General features: G+C 44.2%; 1 protein-coding gene across 2 annotated transcripts in view; it reads right to left on the bottom strand.

Annotated features, from left to right (window-relative positions):
• Eepd1 (endonuclease/exonuclease/phosphatase family domain containing 1) overlaps window positions 1-12,329 on the bottom strand; it is an 82,235-nt gene that overhangs the window by 30,231 nt on the left and 39,675 nt on the right. For both annotated transcript variants that reach the window (XM_013035135.1, XM_013035136.1), the window contains exon 3: window positions 6,135-6,186. In XM_013035135.1, coding sequence (XP_012890589.1) covers window positions 6,135-6,186 — 52 coding nt within the window. The remainder of the gene's footprint in view (window positions 1-6,134; window positions 6,187-12,329) is intronic.

Here is a 12,329-nt window from a genome sequence, read left to right as displayed (position 1 = left end):
TTCATGTATGTGTGTGTGTCTTTTCCAAATTCTGTACCAGTTATCATTATGAGCATTCAGCATTCGCTTAGGCATACACATCTATTTGGAAAGGGTTACTTCTACTTCTGCTTGTCTCCTGAAAACTCCAGGGAAAGCATAAACTTTTAATTCCAATGCTGTTTGCTCCCAGCGTTGGGCTGGTCCCTGACTGATGTCAAGTCCCAGGGTCTTACCCAGGCCTGCTGGTGAGATCCATGCCTACTTCACCGGGCACACCAAGCGCTATGAGGGGCCTTGGAGAGCTACATCAGTTCCTCCAGTAGCAAATCTAGACGAGACTGGACTCCAAAGCTGGGATCCCAAGACAAGGTAAAACCTCTACCTCCCACAGCAGCAGGGAGAAGGGGCTGATGTCCTGTCTGACATAATCTGGCAAACACATGCAGAAGAAGGACAGAGAGGTTTTTCTTTAATGTTTCCCAAAAGCAGTATCAATTTCAAGTTGGGCTTCTCAAGAGAGGAGCCAATGGCAATGAGGATGACAAAGGTTACTATGACAACAAGAGTAGCAGCTGACAGCACTAAGTACGGTCACCCTAACATATATAACAATTGACTTCGTTTCATACTTTTTTTTTTTTTACTGAGATCTCATTAAAAATAAAAGTTCCAGTGTTGCAAGTGCTGTACCATTGCATGTTGAGGATGGTAGACATCCTGGCCAGTAGTGGCCCAGCTAGCGATCAGCAGAGTTGGATTCACCCAGCCTGTGCCCTCATAGAACATTTCTAGCAGATGATTATGAGATCTCTTGACAAGAGATGGCTGCAATCTGGCCTGGGGGCAGGGCAGACAGCAGTGTGGATTGGGAGATGGGGGGCTGCCAGAGGCTCCTCCTGGCCTCAGCTGGTCTGCCCTCCAGTCTTGCCAAGGTGGGGGTGACCTCCAGCTACAGTGGACCAGCCAAACTATTGTCCACAGCTTTGCAGGAAGCCATTTGAAAGGGTCATTGAAAACTGATCTTTCTAAATCAAGCTGCACCAATATTTTTATTTCCTTTCATGCAATGCCATGTTTAAAGGCATTAGTTTTGAAAGCCTGGGAACAAGTACCCATGACTAAAGTCTAGAAAAACTCAAAGGACCCTCTCTCAAAGAAGAGAGCACACAAGGCCAATGACAACTTCTCAGAATAAGGCCTTACTCTTGGGACCTGGGGGACATGTGACCAAAAAAGCTCATTGAAACCCCAAAGCATTTTTCAGAGAAATGCCAAATGTCCTTATATGTATGCATATCACAGCCTCTGCTCCTGGATCTTTGGAAATAAGGAATTGATAGGGAAATTTAGGTTGTTAGGTATACAGTTTATAACTGTTTTTTTCAACAATTGACAAACCTCTGAGTCTGGTCTGGAAAGTGAAGCTGTACATTCTTTTGTTAAGTGTCAAGGTAATGTACATAGGGGTTACAGGAACATAAATAAAGTAATGAGTACATTTCTTGTCAAACTTGTTACCCCTTCCCTCATTTTTCTCCTATTCCCCCCAACATGACCCCCCACCAAGTTGTATAGATCATTTCCAACATATTGTCTTGGTGGGGTTTTTTTTGTTTTGTTTTTTGTTATTTAGGTCATGGGGCTTGAACTCTAGGCCTGGGCTCTGTCCCTCAGCTCTTAAGCTCCACTTCCAGTCTTCTTGTGGTTTATTAGAGATAAGAGTCTCATGAACTTTCCTGCCTGGGCTGGCTTTGAACCGCAATCCTCAGATCTCAGCCTCCTGAGTAGTTAGGGTTACAGGCATGAGCTACTTGTACCCGGCTAACATATGGTCTTGTGACTATCACTGTTGCATTGTTTCCCCACCTTGTCTTTTGTCTCATCATTCTGTTGCTCCCCTTCCCTTCCTTAATTCAGATAAACACACACACACACACACACACATTACCAGGGTACCAAAGTCAAATACAGTTAAATACAAAAGAAGATTATACCATAGGGTGAAGAACACACAAAAGAAACAAGAAATCATATAGCACATTAAAAACAAAAACAGCAAAGAAAAATGTCTTGTTTCCATGTCTTGGAGTTCATTTCCCTTAGCATCATCTTATATAGTCATATGTATGTAGCTATTGAGCTATTCTGCTCATCTGCTAAGATTATCGGAGACATATTAATTATTGAAATAAGGGAAACCATGGGACATATGTTTCTTTGGGTCTGGCTTACTTTACTTAATATGAGTCTTTCCAAGTCTTTGCATTTCCTTACAAATGGGGTGGTGTCATTCTTTCTGATGGAAGCACAGAATTCCATTATATAGATATAGATATAGATAGATATAGATCTATCACATTCTCTTGATCCATTCCTCTACTGAAGGGAACCAAACAATAGGATGCCATGCATTCTTAATTCCCAGAAGAAATTCAGAGGCCTGCTCTGCCCAGTGTCCCCATGCCAGCCACCTACTCCTCTGCCAGACTGAGACAAGCAGAGACAGAAACTGGAACACCATGGGCCCACGCACCAGGGTCACTGGGTGCCTCTCCACTCACCTCTCCTAAGAAGGCCCATTTTGATGGTGATGAATGGCAGATGAATCAGAACAGCCCCCAAACCCAATAAGGACCACTGAGTAAGGAAGTGGAGAGAGTACTAGACGACAAGAGTACAAAAAAGACAAGCTGTCCCTCTTCACAAAGGTGTCAGGGACCAGCCATGAGGAAAGCAGATGGGAGTCTGAATGGGAGGGAAGACCAGCAGCAGAAGAGGACCAGGGCTTTCAGGAGCATCCTTGTCTGGGTCCCCCAGCCAGAGAGGAGGTTGGAAGAGAACCAGGCTCAGGGTTCTCTGGGGAACAAGGGAGCAAGCCTGGGACTTCTCCCCAAGGTCAGGCAAAGAACCATTCAGGCTAGAGCCTGTTCATTTCAAGGTCACAATAAGGCTGTCACTACAATGCCTCATCGCAGCAAGAAAATGCATGGGAAGTCTTTATTGGCATAAGTTAATTGTACAAAAGGGTTTCACTGTGATATTTATATACACGCATATAATGCACTTGGATCAAATTCCCACCTTTATATTATTCTTTCTTTAACTTCCCTCTACTTCTCTCGTCTTTCTAAGTGTTTTTAGTGGACTTGATTAAACCTACTTTGGTGTCTTATTTTCTGTGATACCTCAAAACACCGCTCATTTCTTTTTTCATCCAAATCCCTCCACTTTGAACTGGCTGGCTGGGGTTTGAGACCTTTTACCCACACTGGGTTCCCCAGAACTTCTTGGTAACTAGTCCAGGCAGTTTAGAACCTAAACAGTCTCATAAGGAAGTTCAAACTAATGGGTTTGAGCCAAAGCTCCATGGTTGGCCTGAGGCAGATGCACGATGACTGACTTCCCCAGAAGATGGTACATGGCTAATCCTGGCCTCAGCTACCTCGTCATTAGTCGGATGCCTGTGGGCCCGGGATCCTCGGTCAGGCAATCCAGGTAGGGGGACAAAGTGACTCCTGCCATCCACACTGTCATGGGCAGAGGCATTCAAGCACAGCAGGGCTTTGAGGAAGAAAAGTCATGGGGGTGGATGGGCAGAAGGGCTGGAAGGACACAAAGGATGGAGCTCTTTAAGGAGGCTGAGAGGCCAGGAGGACACCGGCCATTCCTGAACACTGCTGTGCCAGAAGCAATATCTCTTCCTCTCAGTTCAAATCTTTCCCTGCTCTGACCTATCCCGCCAGTCCATGAACCAGCCGCTCTGTGTCCTCTCATAGCCAGATCAGAGAGCAGCACTGCACCAAACACATCACCCAGTGCTTTGTTTATTTTTTAAGTTTTGGCAGAACTAGAGGGTTGAGCTCAGGGCATTACGCATGCTAAGGGGGTGCTCTATCACTTGAGCTGTACTCCGGCTCCCTAACTGGTATTTTGGGTAAGTGTACTTTAATTCCATTCATATACTTAGCATAGGAGCTTTATGCCTGCCAGCTTCCTCTGACTTTTCTTTTCATTGAAGAATAAAACAAATAACTGTAGTAAATACTACAAAGAAAATCTGTTGGGGATGGGGCCGCAACTTTTAAGAACGGTAAGTCATAGGAATATACAAAAAAAAGAACTCCTATGCCCTAATAGTTTGCATTTTGCTCCATTTCATTATTTTGATTTATCATTCTCTAATGCTCTTACGTCTGTGAACCTTCAGAACTCAAGGCTTTGCACTTTCTAAGCAGATGCTCTACCACTTGAGACATACCTCCAGCCCTGTATGCTCTGGTGTTTGTTTTAAGATAGGGTATCCAATTTTGGCACAGGCTGGCCTGGATGATAATCTCTCATCTATGCTTCTTGCGTAGCTGGGTTTGTACCTTCATCCCCTATTTTTTGTTGTTGTTGTTAAGATGGGCATCTTCTGAACTTTCTCCCCAAGCTGGCTTTGAACTCCATTCTCCCAATCTCTACCTCCTGAATAGCTAGGATTACAGGTGTGAGCCACAGTACCCTGTTGTTCATATTCTCTTCTGAATCATTTGAGAACAAGTTATAACACTTCACGTCTCTTTATTCCTAAATAGACAGGTGTCCAGTTCCTAAAGACAGGCTCATTCTCTTCCACAATTGCGAGCAAATTATCGACTTCAGGAAAAGTTAATGTTGATATAATACCTCTGGTCTAATCTCCCATCTGCATCCATGGTGGTCATTTGGCCCATGGATAGCTTTTATAGCCAGAGTGAGTGTGTATTAATGGCTCAATGTGTATTAAGAATTAATATATGTAATTAAGAATTAATACAAGTAGAGTGCTTTGGCATTTGGAAGTCCTTGTGCTACATCGACCCTTGGCTCCTGTCTTGCCTCTCTGAGCTCAGGCAACATGCTGTCCTTGCTCTGCCCAGGATAGAGAAGAAGCTGAGGAGCTGCTGAATCTAAAGCCAAGCTCATCCCCCCCTACTTCCTATCACTGCTCAGTGCTTCTTTTAAAATTGTACTTATTTCATGCTAAAAAACCAACTAATGATTCAAACATTGAAAATTCCCAGAATAACAAAGTCCAGGTGTTTAACTCTTTCTCCACTAACTTCCATGTCAGCATTAGAGATTCTGATGACTACTCACAAGTACATCCACAGGAAGTGCCACCAGCTACCCCAGGTTGGGCATGAGTTGGGAGACCTGCAGGGTGGTGCATATGGACCTGGCCTCCTTAGCACCTGCCCAGGCTGCTTTCCTGAGCCCACCCCGCCTCACACACAGAATCTGGAACTACAACCAGCAAAGGATCCCCAAGTTGAGGCCTGACTTCAATACAAAATGTAGAGAGACCCACTGGGTGTGTCTTTCACGGCACAGTGGAGCTTCAGGTTAGGGGCTCCAAAGAAGCCTAAAAAAATGGGCACCAACTCAAAAGCTTGCCTAGTAAGCAGAAAAGCACTAGTTTAGAAATGAAACTATGGGATTCAAACTATCACCCTTTCAACTTGCTGGGTCATTTGCCTTGGACAAGTTACCACAGGTGCCAAGGCTTCATTCCACCAGCATACTCACAGATAATTACAGATATCAGACAGAAGGGAAGGAAGGGGAAACTCAGAGCCTGGAACTCCAGGGAGGCCTCTAGTTCATGATACTTTGTTTTTTTCCTTATGCCAAAACTGGGGCTTGAAACTCAGGACCTTGAGCTCCCTCTTACTTTTTTTCACTCAAGGCTAGCACTTTACCACTTGAGTCACACCCTCACTTCTGCCTTTTCAGTGGCTAATTGGAGATAAGAACTTCACAAACTTATCTTCCTAGGCTGGCTTTGAACCTCAATCCTCAGAGCTCAGCCTTCTGAGTAGCTAGGATTACAGGTGTGGGGCACCAGTGCCCAACTCATGATATTCTGAAGTAGATTTGTTTAGAGTGTGGCCCATGTTGCTGCAGGTTAAGCCACTGCCACAGACCTAGAAAAGCCAAGCAATATAGTTTGTGGGCATGGAATCACAGTGATAGAGGGAATTCTGACTAAAATTCTGTGTAGTTCACTTTCTAGATGCCCTAATGGATCACTTTTAGTAAGTGTTGTCTCTGGCAGTGGGGAGCAGGAGTTTGCCTTGTGTAGCACCTTGCTCTGTTGTGAATGCAGGGCAGGAAAGCGCCATATTTACCTTTTCCAGGGCCTCTTTGTCAAGTAGTTCTTGCACAGCTAGAAGCTTGATGCTGAAAGAGAAAATTAAAACCACACTTGAAACAAATCATCTCATGTCACTGAGCTTTATCACATAAGTCACAAGAACAACAGTGTGAAATTTCAGCCTTCCTTTCTGTCACCTCTCACCTGAAGGTAGTCATTTGCCATTCAAAACATATTATAAATGTATCTAAATGCTAAAATTCCACTAGATAACTAAGCTATTCCACTTTCAGGTTATTCTCCCAACACTGGAAATCAAGCACTTAAGATATTTGTACACCAATGACCATAATAAGGTTATTTATAATAATCAAATGGTAGAAACAACCCAAATGCCCATTACCAGATGACTGGATGAACAAAATGTGGTAGGTATATATCCATGTATCTATAGATATGATGGCATGTATTATTCAATCTTAAAATAATTTGAGAGCCAAGCACTGGTGGCGCATGCCTGTAAATCCTAGTTACTTGAGAGTCTAAGACTAAAAGAACTATGATTTCTAGGTCAACCTTGGAAGAAAAGTTCATGAGATGCCTTTCCAATCAATAGCTGGGCACAATGGTATATGTCTGTCATCCGAGCTATGGGGGAAAGCCTAAAAATAGGCAATGGAAACCCAGGTATGCATCTAAACAAGAAATGAGAACTTAACTAAAAAACAACCAGTGAAAAATGGGGCTGGCACTATGGCTCAGTGGTTTGAGTGCCTGCCTAGCAAGTTCAAGGCACTGAGTTCAAACCCTAGTACTACCACCTCCAGCACACAAACATAAACAAATAAAGGAAATTCTGATAGAGGTACACTTTGAAGTCACGTAATAACTGAAATATGCCAGAGATCAAAAAATAAACACCGAGTAATTCCATTTATAGGATATCACAGAGTGGTCAAGTTGATAGAGAGCAGGAGGAACCAAGGGGAACTAAGGAGTTAAATGTTGAATGGAGAGGCAATCTCAGTTGGGATGAAGAAGTTGAGGAGGTGGGGAGTTGTGATGTCCAGAAGGATCTAGTTCATGTTATATACATTTCATCACAAAATATCCCAGAAATTCTGGCAAGGAATTTGAAAAAACTCAAAAGACTATCAAGAAGAAAACAGTTACCAATGTTCAGTATGAGTCTTTAGTAGATGTTTATCAGATGATGATGAGCCAAGTAGCTAAAATCACAGCACACATAGTAGACCTGCTAAGCTACTCATTTGCTTTTCCACACTGATGGAGCCTTACTCTGTATGGTGACTGAGTGTGTATGACTTTATGACTGGCGTCCTGCCTTTGAGAGGCCATAGTTAGATCAGAATATGATGCAGAAAGGGGTGTAGCCCCAAAGAATTCAGAGGAAGCTTACTGGAGTTTGCCAGAGGTCAGAGCTAGGGGGAAGGCCATATCAGAGGCATCCACAAAGACACCAAGGGGAGGGGCCGATGCTCCAGTTCCCAGGTTAGGGCCTGAGACTGGACACAAGCCAAACTTGAGATGAGAGAACCCAGCTACAGATACAGGATTACAAGGAGGGTGTTTTCTGTTATTGTTTCAATTATTATACTTTTTTGTTAGTCATTTGGGCTGGAACTCAGAGCCTGGGAGCTGTCCCAGAGCTTTCCTACTCAAGGCTATTGCTCTACCCACTTTGAATCACAGCTCCACTTCTGGTTTCAGGTAGTTAATTGGAAATAAGAGTCTCAGAAACTTTCCTGATCCAGGTTGACTATGAAATATGATGCTCAGATCTCAGCCTCCTGAGTAGCCAGGATGACAGGCATGAACAAGTGAAGCCCAGCTTGTTTTCTGTTCTAGACATGCTGCTTCTGAAGTGTTTGAGGACCCAGGAGTGAGTAGCTGAGGCTGCACAAGGCCTGTGCTACACTCAGCATGAGAATACAAAGATGGCTTAGGGAGTCTATCTGCTGCGGACTGGCTAATGTGCCTAGGATCACTGGTCCCTGTGAATCCCACACCAACCCACAGAGCAGGGGTGGACCTGCCAGCCAACCCAGTGCAACAGCTTATTTAAAAGCATCTCCAGGTGGTACAACCAATGTTTTCAAGGTTTAAAGAAGTCACCAACAGCAAAGTTGGTGAGTTGAGAGTTGACGGGCAGCTCCCCGGGCCTTCTCTCCTCTCCAGTGATACCAGCCTTTCTCCTGTCCACCCCCAGTGGAGTTTCTGCAGTTCTTCTAACTCAGCAGGGGCTTCCCCAAGAAGGCTACCACACAACTCCATCTCATTGTCACATTCTGGTGGAGTCATGAATGCCAGTCCTCAAAGTAGCCTCCCTGGCCACCCAAGGGAAAGATAATCTGTTTACGATATTTGTTTTCCTAACTACATTTCTTGCTAATATTAGATAACTGGTTGCTGGCTGGCTTGAATCAGTCTCTTCCCAAATATGGAAGTCCCTGAGGCCGAAGGCTTGGGGGTTCTTGCTCAGAAGCATACCTGTGGTGTCTATGTAAATATTCCTCATAGCCTGGGCCTGGAAGCTTATGGGCCAAGACCCTTCCAGAGCTCACACATTCCAGTATGGATAGGAAAATCCATACAACATGCCTCAGTTTGTCCACCACAAAACAACACCTCTAATGGAATGAATGGATGGATTTGCCTTGGGTGAAGGCTGCTATGTGCAGTTGTGCAACTGATCGCCATTTCTGAAGTACACTCAAGAGCAGTTCAAAGTCATTGGCCCTTCCTCAGTACATACTGGCTCCCAAGATGCAAATCCAAGATTCCAGGTTGGCAATTTGGGCATCAACTTATGTGCACTAAGTTAAGGGTATCCGGTTGTAGCTTGAGTTTCAAAAGCTTAAGTTGCCTCTGAAATAACCACCAGAAAATATTTACTCTGGAGAGGCTTTTAAAATAGTCTCTTGTTCCTGCCCTGTCTGTGATCAGGAGGTCTGGTCTAGTGTCAAATATCAAACATCTACAGATGGGAGAAAATGAACACTGTTAATGCATTCCACTTTCTTCTCCTTATGCACAAAGATACTACATTCAACCAGCTGAATCCACGATCTAGAAGCCAATAGTGTCAGGCTCTGAATGGAAAGGAAATTAAAACATCTTCATCAACTCTTATTGTGCTCAAGAACAGGGAAGGGAAATACTTGGCCTGTCCATGGCACCTCTCCAAACCCTCCACCTTCTTCCATACAACTTTCCCCACTACACTGAACTTAAATTCAACTTCCCAGTCATCCCCAACACTCAGTGAAACACAGCCCATCTACTGAACTTGGAATGTGAGCTAAAACCCATGGAACATTGGCTCTCAAACCAGTGTCGGTATAAACAGCGCTGGAAAGAGACAGGAAAAATAGACAAACTGTTAAAACCCAGACCCCAAATAGGACAGCCTTAGGGACAGAGAGAAGAAGATGACAAGACACCCAGATTATTATTATTTGAGTTTCCAAGCAGGAGCTAGGTGTGTTTCTAAGAAATGGTGCTCTAGCTACTTAATTCCTTGAACCTTTGGAGCAAGTGAGCTCTTCTGGAGAGAAGCAAGCTCTGATGCTCTGTTATGTTAACTGTCCAAGCATTGTTCTAACAGTACTAGACACTCTGTATGCGTGGGGGACTTATTTCAGTACTTACCATATCAGGTTCGCTTAACACACCAGCTATTCCCTGGGAAGAAATTGCACACATATGTAGGAACAATATGTCTATTACCACATCTTCTAAAGACATCTAACTTCTTGCCTGGAATAGAGTCTGGTATCTTCTTTCCTTTTTCTTCCCTCCCCTCTCCTCCTTGGTTATTTGTGTGTGTGCCCATACTGGGGCTTGAACTCAGAGCCTGAGCATTATCCCTCAGCTCTTTTGCTTAAGGCTAGTACTCTACCACTTGAGCCACAACTCTACTTCTGGTTTTTGGTGGTTAATTGGAGATAAGAGACTCATGGACTTTCTTGCCTAGGCTGGCTCTGAACTGCAATCCTTGGATCTCAGCCTCCTAAATGGCTAGGATTATAGGCATGAACCACCAATGCCCAGCTTCCATGGTCATTTCTTGAACCCAAGTGGTAACAATGACTGAAGCCGGATGTGCCCAAACCCAGGGGCTCTCCAACTAGTACCATGCAACTACAGGCCAAGAGAACTGAGGACTTCTGGAAACTTGAGTGTCCTCAGTATTTCCATCCAAGAAGAGACCATGCGTCCAATGTACTGACAAGTGCTGCACGCATCACCTGCACCTATTTTCTCCCTCAGGTGCAGATACTCACCTCCTTCCTCCCAGCAACTCTTCCTACAGCTGTCTTTGGTCATCTCATGGCTTCCACTGGGGGAGGGAGAAGAGACAACCAGAATCGACTGGCTTCCAGGTCTATCATGAGGATGGGAGGATAGGCTCCCATTCTCTATAGCTTCACCTGGTAAGAGGTGAGGATGGCCAATGGCCTACTTGGCACTGTAACTGTCATGATCCTGAGACCTGTTCAGGACTATGTGCCATGGACGTCTAGGCCTGACTTTGCCCCTCTTCAAACATGTTACTTCCTTGTATGGGATTTTCTTGCATCTGTCCACTCCTATGAAGACAGAGTTCACACACACACACACACACACACACACACACACACACACACACACACACACTTTAAAGCATCCCGGCTAGCTATCAGATCAATAACTAGGAATGTGGGTTTTGTTAGAAGATTCCTATCTTTTTATATTTGGGGATACATGGAAATTTGTTATCTCCTTTGTTTTCTATAAATGTCCACCAGTTTTGGTTTTGTCATCTGGTTGTTCTGTCCTTTTGTTTCCAATAGTTTTCCCCACATTTTTTTTTTTAGCATCAATCAAGGTTTCATTTTGACGTGTCTATAATGTGCACAAATGCACCTTGACCAGGCTCACCCACCATTCCTCTCCTTCATACTCCTTCCCAAGCCATTCTAGCAAGTCTCATTGTTCCATTCTCATGTGTGCACATGAAATATTTTGATCATTGCACCCTCCTTCACCCTCTCCACTTGCTGTCTTCCCCACTAGTACTCCCACCCAAGAGAGGACCTGTTTTATACTTCTGTCATTCATTTTTTAGTGTATAATTATTCACTATGGCATTTCACAATGCATACCTAGTACTTGGATCGGATGAACACATCTGTCAGTCCAAGTGCATGCCAACCTACCTTGTTCCAGAATGCATTTCAAAGCGAGCCACAGTTCAGCGACTTGACTTGATATGCCCTCCCAAGGCTGGCCTCCAAGTAATTCCCTCTCACTTTCACAGATTCTCTACAGAGTGCCAGATAACTAAGGGTTGGCACTAACACTTCCCCCTCCAGGCCTTTCTCAGACTCCAACCATCAGCTCCTATGAACCAAAGTCCCTCCAAACCTCCAAAGCCACCACCCTCCCCTCCTCTTCACCTCTGCCCAAGCCTGCCAACCCTCCATGAAATGACTAAAGCCCAGATTTATGTTTGCTGGCAGAAAGGAGAGAACCATGCTTGCCTCCATGGGTCTCAGTGTCAATAACTGTTTCCAGTTAAAGTAAGGAAATAGACCTCTGCGAGCAATCCTAACTACAGGTGTCCCCCCCTGCCCAGCCAACTCACTTCTGTCCACTCCAGCTGCTCAGCATTATCATCTTAAGGTTATTACATGCCTGTTTCCAGGACAAAGAAAGAGTGAATCGTGGGACATGCTGGCAAGCAAGAAGTTTCCACTTTCAAAGAGCACTGGAAATAAAAAGTTCTCAAACACAATACAGGATCTGTGACTCCATATGTATGCTCCTTGCCAAAATTCCTCATCTGGCTTTCAGTATTGACCTTTCACCTCTTCACAAGCCTCCTCTTCCTTTAAGCCAGATAAAATCCACCCTGGGCTTTGTCAAGAGCTCATGGCCTGCTAATAATCTTCAAAGAGTAACCGACTCTCTCCTTGGAACAGAAAGCAGCCATCAGAGCCTCTGTGCAGGGAGCTGTTTACAGCAGCCACTGTGAGGCTTTTATTTCCCAGGAGCCTCTTGTTTGGTTTTGTAAAATAAGTCATAGACAAGGTACACATTATTTTCCAAAGAAAATTTAGGGTGGAGAAAAACTCCAATCAACCCGTATCATCCATAACTACTTAGAAATTACCACTATACATCCTAAGCCTTTAAAAATGAATATACACAGTTTATAAGATTG

The sequence above is a fragment of the Dipodomys ordii genome, unplaced genomic scaffold (assembly GCF_000151885.1).
Source record: "Dipodomys ordii isolate 6190 unplaced genomic scaffold, Dord_2.0 Scaffold205, whole genome shotgun sequence".
NCBI lineage: Eukaryota > Metazoa > Chordata > Mammalia > Rodentia > Heteromyidae > Dipodomys > Dipodomys ordii.
This window is presented reverse-complemented; position numbering and strand designations above follow the sequence as displayed.